At 39.5% G+C, this 26,933-nt stretch overlaps 1 protein-coding gene across 7 annotated transcripts in view; it reads right to left on the bottom strand.

Annotated features, from left to right (window-relative positions):
* Positions 1–26,933, bottom strand: part of KHDRBS2 (KH RNA binding domain containing, signal transduction associated 2) — a 336,355-nt gene that overhangs the window by 269,820 nt on the left and 39,602 nt on the right. For all 7 annotated transcript variants that reach the window (XR_010783412.1, XR_010783411.1, XR_010783413.1 and 4 more), the window contains exon 2: positions 6,413–6,540. Coding sequence is in view for 1 of the 7 variants with exons in the window: in XM_066547470.1 (XP_066403567.1) it covers positions 6,413–6,540 (128 nt within the window). In the remaining 6 variants the exon portion in view is untranslated. The remainder of the gene's footprint in view (positions 1–6,412; positions 6,541–26,933) is intronic.

Here is a 26,933-nt window from a genome sequence, read left to right as displayed (position 1 = left end):
TAAGTAGAGAGATGGATGAAATATCAGGTCCTAAGTAAGTCAGGGGGGGAAACACAAATTGTGTGTTATTTTTTTTCTGTATTTTACTGAAAGTACAATTAAAGTATTTGTCTAGACTTTCCAGATGTCTGTTGGCATCAAATGGAACAGAAGATTTGTATCTATTTTGGGTCTTGAGTACTATCAGAAATACTGAAAAACTGCACTAAATAGCAGAATTGCACCACTTGCAAGAAAATTTCAGAGAAGTAGAATGAGTTTTGAGGTTTGAGAAGTTTTGCCTCTTCTCTCAGCTTAAGTACAGGAAGGTAACTACTTTTCCAACTTTCCTCTCTTCAAGTGTTCACATATTTCATTTCACTTTTCAGAACTAGTTGGACAGTTCATACAGGAAGGGATTTAAAGAAAATATCTTGGTTATAACTATTTATTTGAAGCAAAAAAAGTCAACTATAGTAGAGGAAATGTATTGTACTTGAATATCTGTACTTGAATATCTGTGTATAGGCTTTGCCCCAGGAGGTCCCAGTTGTCCTTGATGGGCTGCAGCTGTGATGTCCTTAATTGGGCTGCAGCTGTGACCAATGAAGACAACTGGGATAAAAGGGGGTGGGTTGGCCAGTCAGGGAAAGCCTTGGAGGAGCTCTGAATTGAGAGAGAACAGCATGCAGAAGAAGGAGTCTGTGCTGTGAAGATCTGCAGCCATGAGAATACACCGAGGAGGTATGGACTTTAGAAATCTGATAACAACAATATGAGACTCTAGAAATAGAACAACAACAATTGGTAACCCCAATGTGATAGTTAGCAGAAGATGAGACAGCCAAGCGCTGTGGTGGTATTTGGCAGAAGATGAGACAGCCAAGAGCTGTGAAAGAACATAGCCTTTGGGTCAAAGAGCTGTGAAAGAGTATGGCCTTTGAGCAAGGAGCTATGTGTGTTGTATATGGCCTGTGAGTCATGGGGAAATGTGTGTATTGTAATTGAAGTATTGTATGTAAAACCTGGTTCTGTAAGTAAAAGAAAAGGGGGAAATATAGTAGAGGAAATGTATTGTACTTGAATATCTGTGTATAGGCTTTGCCCCGGGAGGTCCCAGTTGCCCTTGATGGGCTGCAGCTGTGATGTCCTTAATTGGGCTGCAGCTGTGACCAATGAAGATAACTGGGATAAAAAGGGGGTGGGTTAGCCAGTCAGGGAAAGCCTTGGAGGAGCCCAGAACTGAGAGAGAACAAGATGCAGAAGAAGGAGTCTGTGCTGTGAAGGTCTGCAGCTATTAGAACACACCAAGGAGGTATGGACTTTAGAAATCTGACAATAACAATATGGGACTCTAGAAATAGAACAACAACAGTCAACAATCCTGAAAAACTATAATTTGAATTTTGAAATATTTCTGCTGGTCTGTCTAAAATATAATTAATGATCAAAATTGAAACTATACATTAATAGGGAATTTGGTAAGAAGCAGAACTGAGATATTAGAAAACTTAAAAGACCCCTCTTCTAATATCTGAGTGCTTAATAGGGCCTGGTATTTCACCACTGAATAAAATTTGTTGAAGTATCTTTTCATTAGATTTTTATGAATCTTAAGTACACTTTATATAAATTTTCTGGAATAATTTTCTGTATATCAGTGGCTCCAGAAATTGGCATTTAATGGAAAAATCAATTACTAATAAATTCCAGATTAAACACAGTACCTGAAGTTTTTGCCCCTATTATTTCTGGTGCTGTGTAGATCAGAGATTCTGAGTGACAATTACACTTTAATTTGAAAATTTAATTGGCCTCAACTAAAAAGGAAACTTGAAACTTCTCCACACATTTATAAAGGTAAAGGCATTATTTTGTTACGAAGATGCACATTCAGTTATTTCATTAAGACCAGGTTGGGATAGAAATCTCTCAAGATATATGAGAAAGCATTCTTTATTTATACAACTATATAGGATCAATTTCAGTACAACACACTTCATGTAAATTAATAATTTTCTGTCTTCCAATGTTCAGGCTTCTCTTTAAAGAACTCAGTTGAAATACCAAACCAGTGAAATCTTTAGATTTAGTCTGGCATCAGTCTAAATTCCAGAATCTTGCCAAGTAAAAAGGCTTTTCTTGTCTTACATAGGAGGAAAAAACACTGGCAAGGCAAGTAAAAATCTCCATTCTGTAGTTAGATACTTTGCCCTTATTCCTTTTATAAAAATGCTGGAGTTTTTATAATCTCCTGAAACATCTACAGGATTAGTGATGGATCAAATGTTCCTCCTGCCTTATGCAACAACAAGGTACTTATTTCATTAAAACAATATAAATAACAGAGAGAAGTCATGGCTACTCATTCAGCTCACTAACAGCCCAGGTCCCACTTCCCTTTGCAATTTTCTATTTTCTTGTCATTCCATTTAATTGACATATTAGTATATCTTATTCTTCATATCTTACTTAAAAGTGAACTAAACACACAAATCACCTGCAGATGATTAATATTACATCAGTTGTTTTGAAAGCACAACAGCAACTATCAGGTTGAGAGAAACAACACATGAAAGAATGAGAATGCTAAATAAAAATCATGTTACTTGTCTGAGTTAGACAAAGCCAGAATGAAAAAAGTTCACCCTTCACAATGAATTCTTTAGCGCTGCTGAGTTGGTCTAATTTATTTGCTTGAAGCCATGGGTTTATGAAGCATAAAACAATATAAACTAACAATATTTGGTGCTGAATCTTTAAAACAGTAACAGAGGCTGTGCTGGTTTTGGCTGGGGTAGAGATCACTTTCTTCAAAGTCTGGATCTGTGCTTGAATTTGTGCTGAAAATAATGTTGATATAATACAGATGTTTTTGATATTGCTGAGCAGCATTTACAGTGTCAAGGCTTTTCTACTCCTCACCCAACCTGACCTGCAAGGAGGCTGGGGGGTTCTCAAGAAGCTGGGAGGACACACAGCTGACCCCAAACACCAACAGGATATCCCAAACCATACAGTGTCATGCCCAGCATATAAAGGTGGGAGAAGGAGGAGACATCTGGAATGACAGCATTTGTCTTCCCAAGTCGCCATTAGCTATGATGGGCCCTGTTCCCTGGAGATGGCTGAACACCTGCCTATCCATGGGAAGCAGTGAAGACATTCCTGATTTTGCTTCACTTCCATGCACAACTTTTGCTTTAGCTATTAAAGTCTTTTGTCTCAGCCCACTGTCACTATTCCATTTCTCTCCCATCCCACTGGTGCAGGAGTGAGTGAATATCTGCATGGGGCTTGGTTGCTGGTTGAGGTCAAACCAAGATGCACTGCAATATTTAAGACTTTTATACACATACTGTTTACTTTTAACTCGTCAGCTATTTCATATATCTGCACTCACAGAAAGCAAAAGAAATTAACAAACTGAGCTATTCCTAAATGGCTGAAACCCAGCTGAGCTGAAGGCAGGGATAATGAGGGCAGAATTTCACCAAAGTCGGCAATATTTTAATTTACAATGTGTACTAGACAAGTTTGCAAAGAAGAACTTCCTATTTTATGTGCTACATGAAGCTGAGGCTTTAAACAAGCTCTCAAATTCTTAAACTGTGCAAAGGAACAAATTTTCAAAGCCCAGTTTAAATGCTCCTTAAACGAGTTATCACAGAAAAAGGTAGGAACTACAGAAAACAGCAAAAGCCAAACTACAAGAAAGTAAACGGCAAAAATCTGTATTGTCATGCAAATGACAACATTTCCCACCAAGTGTCTAAACCATTACTTTTGTTTCTCAGCAACAAGATAATTTCAGATTTTTTGGGTTTTTTTTTATTTTTTTAATAACCCACTCTTTTCCTATATCTGATGTATTGGAAATAAATTCACACTGATCTATGCTGAAGTCTTTTTAAACAAACCCTGAAGTATTTTCATGCAAGCCTTAGTTGGAATTCACATATCATGAAAGTTAATTTAAAAAAAAGGCATTATGGGACAGAAAGAAGGATCAACAAAGACATTGCATCACTATTTCAAGAGAAATTGTGACTGGATTGATTAAAAATATCTGCTGCATAGAGGAGTGTGTGTAAATGAGATGCTGTTTTTACCTGGGCTACTGGTATTTAAGATAATTAATCTTTGAAGAGATCATTGCTGGTGTATCAACTAACACCCCATCTCTAATTTAGATCCCTATTCTAGAGCAGAGGAAAGAGGCCTGTGTCTTTACCAGCTGGTAACATAAGACAGCTGTTGCTAATCACAGCCTTTCATATTCTTTTCCTTTTGTCTGCACCAGACTGTGGACACTTGAGTAGAGACAATTTCATAAGGCTTATTCTGCAACTTCAAGAACTATTTAGCCACTAGAAGCATTTTGTGTTAACTTTTGCTCAAACCTTAAAATGCTGCTGCTGACTCTACAGCTGTCATTGAAGCTTAGCCTACAGACCATAATAAATTTTTAGGCCAAAGGTTCCCTTGGAGCAATTTGTATTTTTACATGAAGTTAAAGTAAGTGCAAATGTCTTCCAAGAGCTGCCCTCATTCCTAAACAGAGAGCCTGTAAACTGTTGTCTTACATGGTTTTTAACTGGGCAGAATTTTTTTTCAACAATTGTATACACTTGGACACTTTCTGCATGTTTTCAGAACCCTGCTTACCTAGCACTGCCCAAAAAAGCTTATCAGCAAACAATGAATAAATGATTTATAATAATAATCTTTCAAATAGAAATGACTCCTAAGTGAAATAATATGATAATTATCTTAGCTGTTTATAAATAAAAGGTCAGATCAACTGCTATTATTAACATATTCTACCAAATATATAAAACAAATCCTCTTAATTATTTTCTAGGTTTTTTTCATTATTTATAAAGCAAGCTGAAGCAACTGCTGTGTGCTGATTTGCCTAATGTATACAATTACTCAGAAAAGACAAGACACTCATTCAGAGCAATCAGCTGTTTGATACTAAGTGTAAATGCAGTCCTTGAAAGATAGTTCCTAGAGGAAGTATCAGGAAACCTGCAGTTCTGGGAATAATTCCATGCCAAGCACAGAATATTGCTAGCAAATCAACTACAGAAACCCTGCAAGAGATTATTCTGCATTATTGAATAAGTATTTCATTTCCATCACACTGATTTCTTTTGCTCCACCACTCAAAAGCTGTAAAAAATGCCTTATATCTTTTACTATTCATTAATTTGACACTTTCATTAAAGTAAATGAAGCTAATTTAATCACATTCAGGTGCTATATTGGATAGATGATAGTATTTTGTCTTTTAAACAGTTTGTCTTTTATTCTACTACCTTCATCAAACAGTATTCTGAATAATTATCACACTGCTGTTACGAAGTTACAGCACTATTACATCCTGAATAAGAACTTCAGGTCACCTACAGCATTTACACAAAATACCACAAATCAAGGCAAAGCACCTCAGGCTATGCAGTAAGAAAGTGATTCCTTATAGCACTGTATGTGTTTCTAAGGTCTTTAACATTTGGATTATTACATTATCTCAGTTTTATATTCACTAGTCAGGAGGTAAGTGTCAGCTGGAATCATTGAATCTCAATTTTTTTTACATCTTTCATTTTGTTTGATGAGCTTTTTACCAATTGTAATTTATTGCTCTGATGAAAGTATAAAGCAAAAAGCTCAAATTGTAATCAAGGCTAATGGTGAACCATGTACCATGTGATAATAAATCAGCAAGGAAAAACTACTCTGGAGACAAATAGAGATCTTTATAATTTCAGAATGAATACTATTGGAATAAATGTTTATGTAAAATTAAAAACGGTATAAAAAAACCAAACACCCAAGTTCCAAAAAAAACCAATAATCTCTTATAAAATACAAAATTAAAAACTTTCCATGAGTAGCTAAATTTTGCAAGAAATAAAATCCTTTTTCTGCATTAAAGTATGTAGCAATGAGAACTAATAAGAAAGTCTTAGATGCTAAAACATTTGATTTTTATCAACAGCATGGAACATTGTCAGTCACAGCCTGCAGTAATCCTGATACTTGATCTTTTAAAACTTACTACACAGCAGAAAATCCCCCAACTCTTCTATGAGGAAGCTTTGTGGAGTTACTGGAACCTTTTATTCTTGAGCAACTGGTATTTTATTTTATAAAAGGATGATATATGTAAAAAAAAAAAAAACAAACCAAACCTGAATTTGAAAAAAAATCTCATTCACTTTAATTTTCACTTTTAATTGAAAGGCCCTGAGACAGAAGCTAAAACATTGAGCTAACATGCAACAGATACGTTTATATAGAAGCTTTTTTTTTTTTTGACTACCACAAAGCCTGCATATCATGACTCAATAAAAATGGTTGTGTGCAACTTTTTCATAATTTTATTAATAAATATCAAACAAGTGTTAGACTAGATTTACAGTACCTTTGGATATTGCTTGACAGGGATCAGAACTCTCTCTGACAGCTTTATGTTTTTGTTGCTGATAACATCAAGATATTTCTTTTCTTCATCTTCCTTCTTGCCTTCTGAACCCTGAAATTTTTCCATTTCTGAAAAATATCACGAAACAGAACAATCAGTGACATGGTAGGTGTCATCCTTAGGAAGTTTAAACTTACACGTTCCTACCCAGACCGTGCACTGAACACCTGACAGGTGTTCAGCAGTCCCGTGACAGGGACTGCTGTCCTTAAGAGAACCTGGACTCTCAGCAGTGCTGGGAGGCAGAGGTGACAGCCCCAGGTCACACTCCACAACTAATTCTTCCCCAGCTGAAAGGGAAGCCAAATGATCTCAGCAGGAGCAGGAATAGATGAGGCTTACAATTCCAGCTGTCAGTCTTTTAAAGGGAATAACATCATCACAGCTTGATGCTTTTTGTAAATGTGACCTGCCAGAACTAAGCTGGATTCCAACTGCAATGGCTAACTTTCAGTACAAATACTAGAAAACTGAAGAAACTTCTTGTTGTTACTGAGTTTCCATTCAAATACTTCTGAATTAGTTAAAGGTTATACAAAAGAAGATAAGAAATAGTTAACTCTTGCTCAAAAAAATTATTCAATTAAGAAATGCAATAAAGACCATTAAATAAATAAAAAAAAAAAAAAAAAATATATATATATATATATATATATATGTAACTATTAAAAAAACCCAAAAACTATATTCAGGTAGAATAATTTTGAATTCTTTATTCCCTAAAGCTCTATAACCAACGGATAATAACAAATAATTGAATTCATCATCCTGCAAAGAGAATCATATATAGTGCCTGAGAGCTTCCTGACAGCACAGGTACTATTGAAAATCTGCTTTTACAGCAGTGACATTGTTGACAGCACAGAAAATGGCAATGCTTATAATGAGCTAATTATAACTGAATTACAGCTGAAAAGGGACAGCTGTGGGTCTCAGAAACATGCTGCTTCAAGGATGGGGAAGCAAGAGTGGAAAGGAGGAACACAGCCACAGCACGCTATAACATTCATATACAAGTTTCTTTGACTTCCAACAAGCATAAAGAAAAAATGTGTTGAAAAGAACAGCCCATGTCATGATTTGTTAATAAATGTTTATGCTGCTTTTATGAGATCAAGTAATTTATTTAAAGCCTGCACCAGCAGACAGTTCTCTAATGTTACAGTCATAAGCTTTTTTAAAACCTCCCAGAGAACACACCTAAAATACTTCAAATGGGATATATATTCAATAATTTAGGATTAAAATCAGTTACAATCACTAAAAGCATCAGAAGAACATTTCATTATTGTAAAATACTTGAACACATGTAAAAAAATGTGGTATGTTGCATTCAGTGGAAGATTAATCTGGAAAGCAGCAAGCATCAGTTAAGTAAGTAACTCATTTTGGGTAGGTTTAATAGGAAAAAAGGTCTTTGAAAATAGCAAAAATTCCAATGCAATTATACAAAGGGCTGTGCTATGGGGGTACAGAGGGGAGAGACAAAGGCACATAAAGAGGGAAAAGTGTTACAAGCACAGTAAGTACTAAATGAAATATAGGAATTTCCCAAATGTATTGTGAACACAGAACTAAATTAGATAATTCTAAAAGGTAGGTGGGGAAAGTCAATCTATATGTACACATACATTTCACTAGAACCATGGAAGTTTAAGTTGGAGAAGACCTTTAAGATGATCAAGTTCAGCTGTTAATCAAGCTCTGCCAAGTCCACCACTAAACCACATCCCTAAGTGCCACATCTACACGTCTTTTAAATATTTCCAGGGCAGTCATTTCCTGGCGTAATCTGTTCCAATACTTGGTAACTGTTTTTGCGAAGAAGACGTGGTTCCTGCTGTCCAACCTGAACTTCCCCTGACACAGCCTGAGGCTGTGTCTTCTCATCCTGCCACTACTTGCCTGGGAGAAGAAACCAAGCCCCACCTGACCATAACCTCCTTTCAGGTAGTTGAAGAGAGCAGTGAAGTCCCCCTGAGCCTCCTTGTCTCCACGCTAAACAGCTACAATTCCCTCAGCTGCTCCTCATCAGATCTGTGCACCAGACACTTCCCCAGCTCTGAGCTCCCTTCTCTGGACTCACTCCAGCCCCCCAAAGTCTTTGTGAGGGGCTAAGAACTGAACACAACATTCAAGGTGTGGCCTGAGCAGTGCTGAGTACAGAGGAACAATCATGCACTGGTCCTGCTGGTCACACTATTGCTGATACAGGCAAGGATGCCATTGGCTGTATAAACAACTAAACTCTTTCTCCTGGAAAGCTGAACATACTTAAAATCCTGTATGGTCAGTAGGGATGGGTACTAAAGGTTAGGACAAAATGCTCCACTTTGAATCATCTACCAGGCCTTGCAACCAGTCCCAGCCTTGTGTTTTGTTTTTGACTGAGAGTACATGGAAGTTCTGAAATGAAAGTGGTGTTTTTGCTGAAGCTAATGCAAGACTACTTCAGCTGGGCTTATCAGAATTCTGTGAACAAGAGTTTGTTGATCAACCAAGACTGAGACAAGCCTGTGGCATTTTAATTGGTTTTACTCCATGACAAGGGCTGAGCTCTAAACCCAGAAGAGCCAGTCCCAGCTTATTATGGGAGGCACAAGAAACAGCAGTGGGGAGTTGAGTTTCTTACAAGGAATGAAAGGCAACAGAGAACCCATTTCAGGGGAGCTCCTGCAGCACTCAAGGTCAAATACAGAGAGAGAATCAAATTAATAGGGATCATGATGAGGGCCAGGCTGTGAGCCTAGAATTACAGCAGAAGGCAGCAGGGACACTGGGGACATCAGGTTTCTACCAGGAAGCAGTGCCAATTAGCCCATGATCACAGCCAGACAGCTTCTGAGTATCATCTCCAAGGAGGGAGAGTCCACAAGCACCCTGACAGTGCTTGGTCACCCTCACAGTAAAAAAAAAAGTTCTCCAATATTTAGAGAGAAGTTCTGTGTTCTGGGCACCCCTCAAAAGAGCCTAGTTCAGTCTTCTTTGTACCTTCCTTTCAGTTATTGGTATACACTGGAAAAGATCCCCTATGGAGTCTTCTCCAGATTGAACAGCCTGGAGGCAGCACTCCTAGCCCTGTCTTTGTAGAAGAGATGTTCTAGACCCTTCATCATCCTTGTGAACCCTTACTTGACACTCTCCAGTATGTCCATCTCTACTTATATCCATCTCTACTGGGGAGCTGCACACTGGACAGACTGCTTGAGTGAGTATCACCTCTTTTGACCTGCAAAGTTGACTGAGGGGTAAGAAATGCCTTGAGCTGGCTTATTTCTAAAACAGAACATAGGGATGAGTATGATCAGTGTAACCTGTGAATTTATATGAAAAATATGGCATTAGGATTTTGCTTGACAGTGGAGCAGCTGTGTAAGATGAGTTATTTTGGAAATTTTCATTCCTTAGGGCTGGAGCTTGTGTCTTCTGGGTGTGGTCCCCAAAAGCCCCACAATGTCACCAGGGAGTCATTGTGACATGTGTGACAACAAGCCTTTTGGATGCTTGGGGAAGCTCTGAAAGGCCCCAGTGTCTGGCCTCCTCCACTGGGGACAGACATCTGAGGGTGAGGGGAAAAAGGATCCCCATCCCATTGTGTGCTTTCTGAGGGCACAAAGAAGATTTGCTGGACAAGGACACTGACACGACCTGGGGTACTGGTCCCAATCTGCCATGCACTCAGGCTCTGTCTGCAGCTGCTGAGAGGCCAGGAATTCCTTTCCCAGCCTCCCAGCTCCTGCCTGCATGTATCAGAGAGGTCAGTTACCATCCTGCCTCAAGAGCTAGAACATGCCAAGACACTCTAGTGTCACTCATCTGCCCCAGAATGGTCCCTGGCATTGGTGGCAGCCCAAGTGCTGTCCTGAGGCAGAGTGGGCAGTTCTTTAAGGCTCGACTTTGGTAGCTTTGCTGCTGGCTGCAGATTGTGTCCCCAGCACCAGGGAACACATCAGCTTATCTCTTTGGTTTGCAGAACAAAATGGCCTCAGAGGAAGACTTGGCAGAAAGCGGCACCTCTTCCCTTGCTGCCAGCACCAGCCAGGTATCCCAGGCTGCCCGTCCAGGTGCTTCGGAGAACCTAAGTTGCCCAATCTGCCGGGTGGGCATTAATGACCAACCTTCCATGAGCTGGCGTTGGCACCCTTTCTGTTTTTACTGCATGGTGGAGTGGCTCCACAGAAGAGTGGAGGGCCTGATATGCCAGTCACCTTTTCCACATACATTCCACGTGGTGGGAGACAGTAACTCTGAGGTGCACTCTGTAGAAGAGTCCATCAGTTCTGCCAGCCGTACTCCAGGAGAGCAAGCTGGGTCCTGCTCTGCAGAAAGAGGTCAGCATAATTCCCCAGGACGCCAGCACCGCAAGTCTCACAGCAGAAGCTGTGGTGGCAGTCGTGGGGGCAGCCGTGGGGGCAGCCGTGGCAGGGCCCAAGAGAAGAGCCAAAGCAGGTATCCAAGGAGGCATCATGATGACCACACCAGGGCCCAGCAGGCCCAGGGCTACAACCACTCAAGGAGCAGGAGACGGCAGCAGAGCAGGGCTCGGAGCACTGCTCGTGACAAGGGCCGAAGGACCAAACAGCGCATCCGTGCCCTCTCAGGGAGGCGTAAGCGCCGTCAGCAGGAATACCAGGTTTCTTTCATAGAACCGAGGGCAATAAGGAACCGATCCCGGCAGACGTTGCGCAGATCTTCCAGCCAAACACTGAGGGAGTATCTAAGGGAGATGGAACGCGATGAGGGACGAGCTCTAAGACAGGACTGGTTCATCCGTGCCTCTTCTGGGAGGAGCAGGCGCCAACAGCGGGGGCGCCAGCATTCTTACAGAGAAACGCAGGTGGCAAGGAGCCGAACCCAAGGGAGGTTCCGCAGCCCACTGCCCCTGAAGGAGAATCCAAGGAGGATGGAATGCTGTGAGAGACAGATTGAACAGGGCTTCCATGCCTCCCCAAGGAGGAGTGAGCGCCTTCAGCAAGCACGCCAAGTTTCTCTCATCGAACCACAGGTGACAAGGAGCCAATCCCGGGGGAGGTCCCGCAGCACACAGCACCAAACAGTGCGGGGAAATCTAAGGAGGATGGAACGTGACATTCTAACCTCCATGAGGTGGGGTGAGCGCCATCAGCGGAGAGGCCAGGCTGATTTCACTGATTCACAAGTGGCAAGGAAGTGATCCCCATGGAGGTCCCGGAGCCATGCTGGGCACGAGCCTGGTAGGACACACTACCAACAAGGGAACTACTGTATGCCCTCTTACCAGTGTCAGGAATGATACTACTTCAGACAAAAACAGCCCCTACTAACAATTGCAAAAATAAAGTCAAATCAAATGCTCAAGCCTTGGGCTAAGGATCTATTCCCCATCAAAAAATGCATCTGAAAATCTAAAGACACCTTTAAAAAGCTTTTTCAGGTTAGGGGGATAACAGGTACAAAACTTAACTGCTGCTTTTGTCATTCTGTTCTATGGTACCCACTTGTGTATAAAATGGGGTAGTGAACATTTCGTATGGGGGTACCTTTCTATCTGTATTTGGTTTCCACAGTGTGACCAACTTTTTCTTGGTTTTGCCAAAGACATCAACAACTTATTAGGAAATCTCTTGTCCTTCCACACCTGTTTTCTTACACTTTATCCCAAACATCCCCCAGAGGACCTTCTCCTGTTACCACTCTTCTCACAATGAAGCAGTGAACAGTTAAGTCAATTTACAATTACTCTATCTCAAAGGCACTGCCTATAATACCAATCCAAATGTAATGTCTGGTAGAAAGCCTCTGAAAAGGTTTTCCTTCTTCATCTTCTTCTTTAAAGACTTTAACAATAAACCCCAAAGCCTTCATGGAGAAATTTGCCCCTATGCTACGCCCTGTACAAAGCCTCAGGTTTAATGCCCAGTGTGGCACTACAGGCTACAGGCTCTTCAGACCTTGGCCAAAGACTACCAAAGTAATCAAAAAACAGTGTTGTATCAAGCACTGTTACTTTCAAATAAGACTGGAGCAAAAAGAGGAGTCTTCTCAAAAGACAGAGGCAATACACTAATTACTGGAGCAAGACAAACTGTTTTCAATTTTTGTATTGAACTACAGTCAGCCGCTACTGTGTACACTTGTCATGTCACTCCATGACTAGTACCACCACAGAAAAGAAGCATTAAGACAATCTTATGAAGGAATCCTGGCCAGAATCAAGCTGCCAACTTCCTCACAGCACTGACATGCAGCTAGTTGCTTTAGCTGAAAATTTTTACTTGCCAACTGCAAAAACAACGGTCAACTGCAACACACACTACACAAACAGAACCAGTGCCTTTAGTGAGATGTTGCATTCATTGCACCCCTCATGTTTGTGTTTAGCTTGTTAGTTTTCTGTGCAGTCACTGATAAATCCCCCAAAGGAAAAGAGGTGGCTGCCACATGGACAATTGACTTGTGGGAGACAAACCTGGCTCATCATGAGCATATGGAATCATTCAAACCTTCCCCTGTCATGAAATCTGGAGGGGCTTTCTTAGCTTGAGTGTGATTTGAGTCACAGAACCATGGAGGCACGAAAGGAACTGCAGAGAACCATCTAGTGCAACCTCCCCTGCTCAAGCAGAGTCACCAAGAGACGGTGGCCACAGGACTACAGCCATACAGCTTTTGATTACATTCCTGCACATGTCAAAAAGGTCAGTCACCATCCTGCCCTGAGAGCTGGAACATGCCAACACAATCCAGTGTCACTCATCTGCACCAGGATGATCCCTGGCACTGGAGGTAGCCCAAGTGCTGTCCTGACACAGAACAGGCAGTTCTTTAATGCTTTGCTGCTGGCTGCACACTGTGTTCTTAGTGCAGGGGAACGTGTGCTGCTGCTTACAGAAAGCGATAGGCAGTATAGGATCTTGTGACCGGCTGTATTAGGTCTGCATGGCCTGGTTTTGGAAGTAGAGGGAGCTACAGGGGTGGCTCCTGTGAGAAACTGCCAGAAGCTTCCAGTGCTTGGCAGAGCCAATTACCAGTGGTTCCAAAGATGGACATGCTGCTGGCCAAGGCTGGGACAACTATAAATAGTGGTTACGTGTCTGTAATAACATGTTTAAGAAGAAACAAAACAAAAATGGTGGGGAAGTTGTAATTGCAGCCAGAGAAGAGTGAGAAAATGTGAGAAGAAAAACTTTGCAGACACGAAAGGCAGTGAAGAAGGAGGAGCAGGAGATGCTCCAGGCACGAGAGTCAAGATTCCTCTGCAGCCTGTGGCGATCCATCGGGATGCAGAGATCCACCCACAGCACATGCAAGGCCACACACCAGAGCAGGTGGCTGTGGAAGACCTGAGGTGAGAGGGACCCATGCTAGAGCAGCCTGTCCTTGAAGGACTGCAACTCATGGAAAAGTGATGTTTGAGGGGAACTGTTGCCTGTGGGATGGACTCACATTGCAGCAGTGCACAGGGAGCGGCTTCCTGTGAGATGAACACATGCTGGAGAAGTTCTGGGAGAACTGTCTCCCATGGGAGGGATCCATGGTGCAGCAGGGGAAGGATTCCTGTCCCTGAGCAGCAGGAAAAGCTATGGATGATGAACTGACCATAACTCCCATTCCCTGTCTCCTTGTGCTGCTGGGGAAGGAGGTAGAGCTGGGAAGAAGGGGGAACAGGGTGGGGGGAAGGTGGTTTTACAGTTTTATTTTACTTCTTATTATCCTGCTGTGATTTTATTAGCAACAGACTCACTTTATATCTTCAAGTTGAGCCTGTTTTGCCTTTGATGGCAATTGATGGGTGTTTTCTCCCAGTCCTTATCTCAAACCATGAATCCTTCATTAAATTTTCTCTCCTCTGTCCAGATGCAGAGGGGAGTGAGCAAGTGGCTTTCCTGAGTGCCTGGCATCCAGTCAGTGTCAACCCACTACACCAGTGGAAATAAAATGTCCATAATCAACAGCATTCCTCCACAGACCACAAACACAAGGATCTCAGTGGTACTTTTTCTGCACCACTGATCTTAGATAAAAAGCAAAAATAAAGCATTTTAAGAAGACACTTCATATGTTTTCCACTCATTTTTGCTCTGAGCTAACCAAATGAAACCAGGGAGACATAGAGCTATTTAACTACCTCCCCCAGTATCAATCCTCAAATATGCCTCGTTTTTACCTTTCACCATTAACACAGTAATCTTGCATCTGCTTCTGTGTAACACACATCTCTCATTCCTCTTCATTGGAAGAAAACATGCATATTTCAGTCATGCAAAAAGAGGCCCTGACTAGAGAAGTATCAGGGACAAAACCCCATTTCTAGCTAGATCTTTTTAGAGATATTATTCTCTATGAAAATTTATCCTGACCTATCTCCAGAATTTGAGCTGTAAAATTCTGGAAATATTGTCAGCCCATTTATGTGTAATTTTTTTGAGGGGAGTAGCTTCTTTTTCCTTCATGGATTTATAAAACAGAAAGCTAAGTTAGTAGCTCTTTTTCAGCATTCTCTGCTTTACTCTTACAGTGCCAATAAAATGATGTTAATTACATTTCTCTTCAAAGTCCTTGACACTTATTACAAAATTTCTCTAATGAATATATTTTTTCTATTAAAATTAGGCACCCCAGAGTAAAAACATCCTTTTGCTACACTTAAGAGTCATGTCAAAACTCTTCAAAAAATAATTTTCTTCTTGTCAGTCTGTCCAACCCACCAAAAAAATTAAATCTCACAATTCTTTCTGCTGTCAACATTTGCCTCCCACTTAAAGGAATTTTGCAGCCTATCTGACTTTTCTTGCCTTTGCACTTGCAGTACCGGCACTGCTTCAATCAAGAATCATGGGCTGCTGTTAACAAGGTCAAGCCCTCTGAAACAATCATATGTTTCTATTAATGGGAATGATTTCTGGAATGGGGGTATCACCAACTTCTTGCATGCATGTACTATTATGTATATCAAGCTTATCTAGTACTCAAAGTACATTTTTTCTGCAGGTTAATGAAAGAATGTTTGAATTGTAAGAGGAAGAATGAGACAATGCCAGTGCAAAATAACAATCACCAAATCATTGACAGCTCTAAATTAGAGAGAGCATTTTTAATTTAAGGTTCATTAAAAAATTACATAGTGGGAACTCTGAATACCAAAACAGCGTTAACAAAAAATCCCAGCATATTTTTAGATACAGAAAATACTGGAAACATACATGAAGGCTCATGTTCTGTCCAAGGCATTACATTTTAATTGAAAGCAAGGCTATTGAATTTTGAGTCATGGAAAAAAAAAAGGCAGATGGCTCAATAGTTGAACAAATTAAAATGAAGTTAATTCATAAGAAGTGAGCATCCTAAGAGGTTTCCAGTAATAAAAATGGCATCCAAACTCCTAAGAATTGGTAACTTAAAAGGAAAAATATTGAGTGTACCAAGAGTGGTTGGGAGGGGTTATAAGGACAGTACAATCAGCCACGAGCACTGGCTCACTATATTCACCCAGAAACACATTCATGTATTGTATTAACAACATTCCTTCACTTTATGTACACATACTCATTAAGTCACACAGCTAGTGGGGATGATTCAGGGAGGATAAGGGAATAATTCTTCTTACATCAGACACAAGTAAGGCAATACCTCTGCCAGTGATTAATTTAATAACTGTTAGATTAATTGTGGGCCAGATCTACATGTGTATGTCACCTGTTCTAGACAAATACAAACTGAAGCTTTGTAACTGCATTAACTCAAGCTGAATCACCTCAGCTCTCAAGCAAGAAAAGTGGCTAGTAAAATAATGTTCAGAAAGAATTCTGAAAGACAAGTCAAAAAAGAATGACAGAGATGCAAAATCAGGCCAGTATGAGAAGAAACAAAAATGGGTATTTAGTGTTTCTCAGGAGGGGAAAGCATCTATTTGTGATGTTACAGATTGAAAAAAAAAATACTTTTAGGTATAGGATGAAATTACAGAGGGGAACTGCTGAAAGCATCCGTATTGATAAACTCAAGTCTTTTACAGATTCTTCCCTTATGACTAGATTCCATCCCATGAGGCACTGAAGGTCTTTTTAATTTGGGCATATCTGAAAATACAGCGTCCATTACAAGTTTAATTTATTATGCAGGTATTTTTTTATTGTTGGACTTTATGGCTGTTATCATCTATCAGGCTGCCTATTGTATAGAACATAGAGAAATTGCAGAAAAGTGATCCTTTAGTAGGTACTCATGAGACTGCATGTATGTGCAACACTGGGCCAGACCTGCCCTCTCCTCCCCAGAAAAGCAAAGACATTGGCAAAGTGGAGCAAGGTCAGGGGAGGCCACTCGTGGTGGTCAGAGCTGGAGCACTTGCCCTGTGAGAGGAGGCTGAGAGAACTGGGCCTGTTTATTGTGCTGAGGAGACAGCTCTGAGGGATCCAACAGCAGCTCAGCAATGCTGATGCTCCCACAGTCATGCTCCTCACAGGAGTGTGAAACAAGGGTGACATAAAACAGGGAAAAGGTGAAAATAGGAAGGTTTGGCCTGTGTATAAGGAAAAGTTCTCTCAACACAGTCCAGCAGTGCTGCAGGCTGCCCAGATATACCATCTCTTCCACTGGAGGATTTCACGATCCACCTGGAAATCCCTGAATAACTTGGTCTGAACCCTTGGCTGGCCCTGCTTTGAGCAGGAGGTAGCACTAGAGATCTCCCAAGGCCCCTTCACATGTGAACTATCCTAGGATCCTACAAATGCAAAAAATTTCAGACTTATCCGTGTCTGTCAAATTTCTGGAATTTGTCCAAAAGATTTAAATGTCATTGCAAAAAAGTTAGAAGACAGAAACAGCATGCTTGCATAATCCTGCATCCTTAGCAAACTTTTTAACAAAATGTACTAACATAGGTAGAAAAGTAACTAAAGATCTAAAAAACTTCAGATTTCTAATTAAATGAAAACCAAAGAGTATTAACAAGAAAACAAAGGAGGAAAATTCAAGTGTGCAAAAACTTATATTTCTTTCCCCTCTCTATACTGACAACTGATTTTTACTGTCTGGTCACTACTTTGGCTCTATCCATCACGTAATCAGCAGCTTTCAAAGGTATGCCACAGGGTAGTTTCTTGTCCAAGTTATACTATTGGTAGAAAAATAATTACCTAATGTATCTATCTACTGACCTATGCTTAGATCAGTATAGATTTAAAAAGCTATAAAGAGGATACTAGTAGTGTTAAATAACTAGAAATGTCCTGAAATGAAAATATTAGTTCTTACTAAATTTATGAACAACATCTGCTCCGATGCACACCCTTTCATGGAGAGTTTTAAGTCTGATTGGCAAGTAGTTCCTCAAGACAGTAGTCCATATAATCCTAGTTCAGTTGCTGAATACACTCCCACTATAATTAATACACTATCCCACGTAATTCTAGATAGATAGCAACTGCAATCACAAAAAAAACCAAAAAACAAACCCCCCCCCCCAAAAAAAAAAACAAACCAAAAAAACCCCCCCACTATTTACAATGAAATTTGCTGCAGGAAATTGAAGGAGTCTTTCTCACCTCAGTAAAAATAACCAAGAGCAATCCAAAGGTCAGCATCAGCAAGCGCAGTAAGTTTGCAGTAAGAAAAGATCTGGGATGCATTTTGAATGCGATGACTTAATAAAGTTGCTGATAACATTTAAAGGGTGATAACAATGTTAGCTTCAAGATATAGGTGTTTTCTAGCTTTGGGAAAAAAAGGACTATTATGAGGATTTTAGAAGGACTATTAAAGGAACTGAACAATTACAACATTGATTAAATATATATTTTTTATCAAATTGTTAAAAAGAGAGCAAGCCACTAGGTAAGATTTTAAAGGCTAAAGTTCTTTCAAAAGTGTCTCTGAAGTCAAACATACCTTTGGGGAATTGACCTGTGTTGGAAGTTTGTTTTTGGCAACAGTACTGCTTTAGCTATGGTGTGCAGTTCACTAAATGGCTGTTCCCAGTACAGCTCTCCCTTCTTACCTCTTATCTTCAGAACAACTTAGACAGTATTATGAATATGTCACCAGTTGGATGAAAGGCAAACCTGAAAGTTGTTGGAATACTTTTTATTTAATCCTGGGTTTCTTTCATCTGAGAATGAGACTACTCATAAAAAGAGAAATAGAGAGCATGAAGATTTACTCAGACAAGTAAAAAATAAAGCAAAAACCAACAAAAACATCACAAGTGTATTTATTTGTGAACATATCTCTAGGTGTCCTTGAATTTAACGCCCTAAAAACTGTGTTGCTATGACAGGTAAGAAAAGAAAAGTAGCTTTTTGCCAAAGATTTTGTAGTTTCTACTGTGTCAAAGTTTATTCAACAAAACACTTCAGGACACACTGAAGTGTTCTCACAGATTAATTTGAAGAAAAGGCATCAGTGCAGTGCTGTGCTACATATTGTGTGGTGTGGAACAGATACACAGGGGTGAAAGATGAATCGATCACTGAAATCACAGGGAAGCCCACCAGTGACATATGCATTACCTATCCCTGACTATCTGAAACCTGCTGGAATTCTTGAGTGGGTTGCTCTACCCAGCTGGAGTTACCAGCCAAAAGGAAGTTTTTCTGTCTCTTCACAGTTTCTGGGAATTTTCTTTTACTCTCTTCAGTCCTAGAACTTATTAGTGACAATAAGGTCTGCAATGAGCAACACAGAGATATGAACCAGCCAGCAATTTTTTCCTTTCTGCTCTTATCTAGCCTTTTTCACACTTTTCTCTATTGTGAAGTAGAACAGCTGCAGAATAAGACTGATGTCTAGAAGTTCACATTATTGAAAACTATGAAAAGATGCTATATACTGAAGTTAAGAACCAGTATAAAATTTTGCTTGAAGTTCAGGCTTCCCACTGACCTCTCCTGATTTTCCAGTTAGTAATTCCACTAATGAGCTGCTAATCTCACTAATCTCTGCTCAGACACTAATCTCTGCTCAGACAGTTATCAAAGTATTTGAAAGGAGTCTACAAACCATCAAAATAGTAGTTTTCATTCAGTATGCGACTTCAGATCTTGGGCTCAGAAAGTCATCTGTATTGGAAAGACTGACAGGAAAACTGAAGTTCAGAAGAGATGATGATGGAACACCAAGTAAATGCAAGGAATTTGCAGCTGAGAGGTGGGAGAGATTTTAGAGTGTCAGAGTATGACCTTTGCTTCCTAGCATGCTTCTGTCAGCAAAGAATGGCTCTGACTGCTATACAGACGGGAAAATACTGAGTGCATTCACATATATAAAACAAATAATTATATATAAAACCTCAAACTTTTTATTCCTAACTGGTAAAAAAGCACAAAAGAAGGAAACAAAACATTCAAGTTCTGGTAAGAACGATTATGTTCACCTGTCTACAATGACATTCTCTTAAACATCCACTGTTTCATTGAAGACTTCATTTACAGAAAAGTTTCATCCAGCTGCTCGTTAAGACTGTAGCCAGCATACATATCTAGCCTAAGGTCAAGTTTAATGATGTTCAGAGATTTACTGTATGCTATCAGGATTTCCTAGCTCATCCAAAGATTACACCATTTCCTATCACAATGGAAGATGACTCATCTGCTTCAGTTGCAATACATTTTAATTTGTCTTTCTTGAGACTGAGAGCAACAGTTACAAAGAAGAACTTTTTGACAAATTGATATTTAAATTGAAGGACTAAACTAGTGATATCTGAACAGCAGAAAGGTATTTAAGCCTATACTCACAAACCCACTGGAAAGCACATCTTTACTTTAAGCCTCCACTTGGAAGTCCTTACAAACAAATCCTTGCCCCAGAGGATCAGTAGCACACACTAAAAAGATGATCAAACTTCCCATACCACCTCTTCAGGACAAATTGCCAGCAATATCTAAAAATATATGGCCCATGAAAACCTGAATTAACACACCTGTAAATGTGCAGTGAGAACAAAAGAAGCTGAAATGAAGCAAATGTGTAAAATTAAAGATATTTTAATAATCTGAGGAGGTTTTATTGCAGTACCTCCTGCGGATTTTTCTGCATTTGATTTTTCAATGGATTTGACAGAACACACTCATGCTCACACCTCACTCAGTAGGTTTTCCTCACCCATGCTGCACTTCAGGCCACGTCTAAGTACTGGCTGCTCACCCACTCATCTGCAGACATGACAGGGACATGTGAACAAGGTACCAAAGTTAGGGCCTGCTCATTTAATGAAACAGCCATAACATAAGGATACAGAAACCAGTCCAGTAACCACATCAGAAGTAGGAACAAGCTACATACTATTTTTTGTTAAGTGACCCTGAGTGCTCTTGGCTACGATTTACTTACACAAGAAAGAGCTTTGGCAACTGAGGCAGGATTAGGGGCATTCTTAAAACTTGATATAAACCAAGTATCTGCAAACTATTAAACAAAAAGCAGGAAACCTCAGTACTACCTGGAAATAGGATGCTCTATGGCAACCAAGGAAATTTCAAGTGAACTTGTATTCATAAGCAAGCAACCGTGTTAACAACAGGTAATATGATGTCACTACTCTGGGTTATTTGACACAAGGAATTAAAGCTCATGCTAGAGTGGTATCACAACTGATACTCTGGCAAACAAGATGCATGTTTTTCATAGATTTGTCATGCTGCCTTAAGAAAACTTGTTTTCCTTTTCCAGGCCACAGCACTAAATTAAAACATACTGATGTCAAAGGAGACTTGTTTCATTCCTGAAAATATCCTTTGATTCCTTCAACAGCATTTCTAGAAATCAATTTTAAAAGGTGAAAAAGACATGTTTGAACCTGTCTGCAACCCACTTCATCAAAGCTTGTTATCTTGTCAAGGGGGAAAAAGGGGCCCAGGATAATATTTTCAAATAATATGAGTACAGTATATGCTCCTGACATGTATCTAAAAATCAGTGATGAGAAGCATCCCTTTTTCTCCATCAGATCCTTTGCTTCTTATTCAGTTGAAAAAAAAAAAGTATCGCAGATGGGATCACTAACAAATACCAGTTATATGAAACTGAATCCAGAGTAAGCAGAAGTGCAACCTGAGAAGCTCCCAAAACAGTGGAACCGCCTGGTGATGAATCCACACAGCTGCTTGTTACAGCCCAGAGTAAGTCTGAATCCTTGCTGGGCTCTTACACAAGTGGATGTCCATAAAGGATATCTAGGCATTATATTCCTAACTCCAGCTGGCTAGAAGACACCACACTGGCCTAAATGGCCAAGTATCTTTTTTCACCCTGTCAAAAAGATGCATTTCTTTTTCTTAATGCCAAATTCCTGCAGCTCTAAAAGCAACATGTCATAAAACCAAATATATTCTCAGCTCCCATGCATGGCTTTTCATCATTAGAAGTCAAAGCAATGGCACCCACTTTCCAGGCAGTTACTAGTCCAGGGGATAGAAAAAGAGGCATAAAAGTCAGTGCCAGACTGAAGAGTTCACTCCTCAAGCCCAGTGCACTCACTGTATTATCAGTGTGGAAAGACTGGGATCAGTTCCATGGGAGACAACAGTTTTTTCCAGGAACCAGCATTTCCAGAAGACTAACGAGCATTATGACTCTTTCCCAAAAACCTGATTTCAGGCATTGCTTTTACCTTGTCACTACCACAAAACTGTAAGAAGACAGTAACTAATGAATTTCTACTTCCCATAAATTTGAAATTAGCTGACATGTTTGGAAAATACTGGGGAAAAAGAGCCTGGCAGACAAATAGACCATTTAATTGTAGAAACTAACTGTACTTCCTTGGAAAATTTTTCTTAAAATTACCATAAAAGTCATCCCAGTACTTATTTTGCCCTATGATTTGTGAACACCTAATACCTGAAAAATGCAGAAGCACAGAGTACATGACTGAGAGGGAATATAATAAAATTATTTTTGACATAGGAGCTCATAGCTGCCACTATGCAGGCTTTTCATTACCCTTCTCCTTACTAGCATATCTATATCACTAAACTGTTCAGGGAATAATGTACTGCAGCCCAGTAAAGCACTATGAACCCAATGAATACTTGTGCAGAACAGGATAAAGAGCTACAATATAATTCTGGAAATTAATCTGGAGCACCAGTCTTATGAGGAGCATTTGATGTACCTAGGGTTGTTTAGCCTGGAGATCAGGGAAGACTATTGCTCTCTCCTAGCACCTGTAAGAGGGGTGTACACAGGTGTGTGTCCATCTTTTTCCTCCATGTAAAAACAGATAGGACAAGAGGACGTTGTGCCAGGGGAGGTTTGGATTCACTATTAGGAAAAGTGTCTTCACTGAAAGGGTTGTGAAGCATTGGAACAGGCTGCCCAGGAAAGTGGTGAAGTCACCATCTCTGAAGTGTTCAAAAACATGCAGTTTGTGGTACTTAGGGTCATGGTGTAGTGGTGGACTTGGCAGTGCTGGTTAATGGACTCAATCTTAGAATCAGAGAATAAGTAAGGCTGGGAAGGCCTCTGTGATCCTAAGTAAACAGAGACATTAAATTTCATCTGAAAAGTGTAAGTACTTTTCTGCTTGTTTTGTTCACCAATTTTGATGTTGGTTAATCTTGTTACCCAGAAAGCCATGCAAATTTGCTATTTGCCCTGCTTTTCTTTAGGAGCAATTTGTTCCTTCCAGAAAGGTAACTGGCAGGTAGGCCTTGATTCTGAGAGTGAAAAAGAGCAACTGCCTTACTTTGACTCATCAAGCAAACAAAAATGCCCATTGTACCCTTGTGTGTCTGGGAACACCTCTTACTTCTGTCCTGTCTCCCACTTTATATGTCGCCTTCACAATTTACCTCACTGTTCATTAACAAGCATACAAAAAACTTCTCCTCCTAAGGAGCTCTTTTTTGCCAGCTCTGGTGAAACAGCAGAGAGATCTCCAAGACCTGCCACATTTGAGAACTGTCCTGCTTCATGAGAAGCATCCTAATTAATCAGACAAAAGTGCTTATGCTGCTGCAGATTAGGTATCACAAATTATTTAAAAAACAGGCAAAAATACAATTCACAATGAAAAGGTGAAAAAGAAATTTTTCAATTTGCCTAAATTTTATGTATCAGAATAACAAACTTTTTCATCTGGTTACATGTCTCTTGCCAACCATCTCAGCAGCTGGTAAAAACAAAAATAATCTGTCAATTTGTGCCTAAGGGTGTACAGGGCAAAGAAAGAGCCTGGACAAACCCACACTGATTCAAGCATGCTGAAGAATTTGTCAGCTGCCTTGATTAGCTCAGCCTCTCAAGTTCAGAAAATGCCACAGGCTCATTTCAAAGAAGAAAATTTCCAGGAGTACACTGTGTTGCAAGACAATCTGTTCTACTGCAAAATAGGTCTGCTCAGGCTCAATCCAACACAAGAACTGCAACTTGATGCTGAGCTAATAAGGAATTTAATATTTTTGTGGAGTGTTTGTTTGCTCAACTAATTTTAACCACTTCATACAAAAAATACTCCATCAGGTCTGGGTATGTATAATGCTGGGGTATTTTTAATGCTGGGTTTTTTTAAGGCTGAAAAAAATCCTATAGCTTTCTCTCTTTTAGGATGGATGCCATCAATAGCAAGAACTGATGGCACTTATATTCATAATTTCAAGTTTAAGGAGTAATGAAAATATAAGACAGATTTTTGTTTCAGTCAGAAAATACACAGCACTCAGAAGTGGAGAGAATCACAGAATGTTAAAGGCTGGAAGGGACCTTAAAGATCATGTTGTTCCAACACCCCTGCCATGGGCAGGGACACCTCCCACAAGACCAGGTTGCCCAGAGCCCCACCTAGCCTGGCCTTGAACCTTGCCAGGGATGGAGCATCCACAGCTTGCCTGGGTAACCTGGGCCAGTGCCTCACCACCCTCAGACTCAGTAAAGAATTTTTTCATAATACATTATTTAAACCTACTCTCTTTCAGATTGAAGACACTGCCCCTTGTCCTGTCACTACATGCTCTTGCATCAGAGGTAAAATTGTTGATAATAACTGGGGCATGTCAGTTCTTGCCCACACATGGATTCATGGCTACCCAGCTGAGAATAATAAAGTCCATTTTAAAAGTATTTGTTTATAAGGATGCTTCAAGAAAAGACATGGGTCTTTTCAAGCATCTACAAAAACAGCAAGTGTGAGCACTTTCAAAAGAAAAGTAATAAATAATTAAAACATTAAGCAAACAAAAAACAGGGAAAGAATAGACAAGAAACAGAAACTTTTATCTGCATCTTTTTCTTCTGTTTTCTCCAAAACCTACAATGGATTATACTCTCTTCTTGGCTGAAAAACATTTTCTTAAATTCCAGAAAGCAAAATTAAGTATTGTGACTGCTTCCAAAATATTGTACAAGACACGGAATTAGACACTATGGATATAACTTGTTTTCCATTAAAAAATATTTTCTTGAAAAAAAGTAAGCCAGAATGAAGATAGAAGGCAAGGCATCTGGAAATGTGGAGAGAAAAGGTGCCAAGAGATGACCAGGAGACACTTAAAGAAATACAAAGCAGAAAAACAAGAAAAAGGAGGACAGGATCAACCAAAGTAACAAACAAACAACACATACAAAGGAGAAGAAGGGCAAAAGTTCATGCTATGCTTCATCAATCTTCAGCAACAAGTTCTCAGGCAGGACACCTGAAACCAAGGGAACAAATCTGAAGAGTACACTTAGGTGGAGAATAAGAAGGGGGATCAAAGGGGGAGAACAGAATTGTTTCTGAATGGGAACTAAAAGAGAAATGGGCAAAGACAAAGACAGACCATCTCACTGATCAGGCACACTTTGAAATCTTCATGTTTAATATTAATTTTGCTATCTACATAAATACATAACAGTCTCTTCTTAGCAACTTTATATATCAAGGTTTAAAAATAAAAAGTAAATGGATAAATAAACTCCATATAAATGTTATACTGACATGGTAAGTGCCTCTGTAGTATCTTCTAGGGTATTCTAGAAAGTCTAAGATGTCCAAGTCAAGCAAGGTCAAGCAATACACACAATAAGTGTCCTACTTTAAAAACACTTCTACAATTGAAATTACACAACAGATATGAAAGGAACTTTCAATAAAACTATTTATTTCCATTTTTGTAGGGAAAAAAAAGTCATGTTACATTTATCCACGCATCTACCTGCCAGTATTTTTAGAGAAGTGCAGGAAAAAATATAATTCTTTAATCAAATCAAAAAACCATAAACAACTTCCTAATAGAATATAGTATTTGAATAGCATATTGATAAGCAAAAATCTAGATTTTGAAACATTAATATACAAATAAAGTGACATGGGATATTAACAGGCTTGCTATTCTTTCTAAATTCTTTTTTAGCTTTTCTGCCTTGAAATTGATACTGCCACCCTGAACACTCCAGTGACTTAGGCTACATTAATCAAAAGATGTGTACTGCTCTATTTCAGAAGATGCATGCTGCTATGGAAAATATCTCTACCAATTAAAATTCCTGCACACAAATTAAAAGCTAGGCTATCATTATTATATGAAGACAGATTCCAATATCTGCAAGCAAAAAATGGAGCAACTATTCATGTACTTAACTGAAAATCTTGGAAAAATGTAGCTTCTCATAAGAGGCTGTCTGCCTATCTGCCAAAAGAAACTGGAAAATATGCAGATTTACCTTTGTGATCTATACTATATTTTGGCTATTGGTTATTGTCCCCTATTAAACATCTCTCTCATGCCACATGAAAATAATTTCAGAGAGAAATTCTATGAATTTGAAAAAATGTTTCTGGAGAAATTATGATGTTTTTATTAAAGGAGAAGCATCTGAGAAAGCTTTGTGTAAGAAGTCCATAGAAACATTTAGCTAACACAAATCAGCAGCAGTGCAGAACAGCTTAAACAAAAGACATCATGAAACTGGAGCAGAATTTTTTACTTCTGTGTCAGCAGCTCTAACAATTGTATGCCACAGGATCAGCATAAAACATGCTGTGAAAATCCAAAATTAAAGAGAAACATAAAAACAATAGAGATATGTTCTAGAACTGACATGTTCAAGGAACAATTAAGTTAGCCCTGGATTTTAAGGATGTTTAAATTTGAACATTTTAAGGATGTTTAAAAGGAGCAGGTATCTTTTGAAGCCACACCCTTAATGCTTCCAAATAAAGCCAGGACTGGATCCTGAAGTTCTCTACAGCCAAGTACAGCACTAGATCCAACACTATGAAACCTGCCCATGAATCACAGCACTGTGCCAACACATTCTCATTGTAGGATGAAAGGGCTCCCCTGAGATTCAGATTCCACTAAATATGCTTAGACCTACAAATAGACAATTAGGAAATCAGTGGGAAAAAGACAAGGAAAAATCATGACTTTTCAGTGGACATGAACTAATTCATCCACTGGTTTTCCTTGCCTGTTTTTCCTATTATGCAAAATCCCAACCAAAAACTGGTATCTGAGCAATGAACATGTACTATTACACTCTTCAGTACTACAGTTTA

The sequence above is a fragment of the Molothrus aeneus genome, chromosome 3 (assembly GCF_037042795.1).
Source record: "Molothrus aeneus isolate 106 chromosome 3, BPBGC_Maene_1.0, whole genome shotgun sequence".
NCBI classification, from domain to species: domain Eukaryota; kingdom Metazoa; phylum Chordata; class Aves; order Passeriformes; family Icteridae; genus Molothrus; species Molothrus aeneus.
This window is presented reverse-complemented; position numbering and strand designations above follow the sequence as displayed.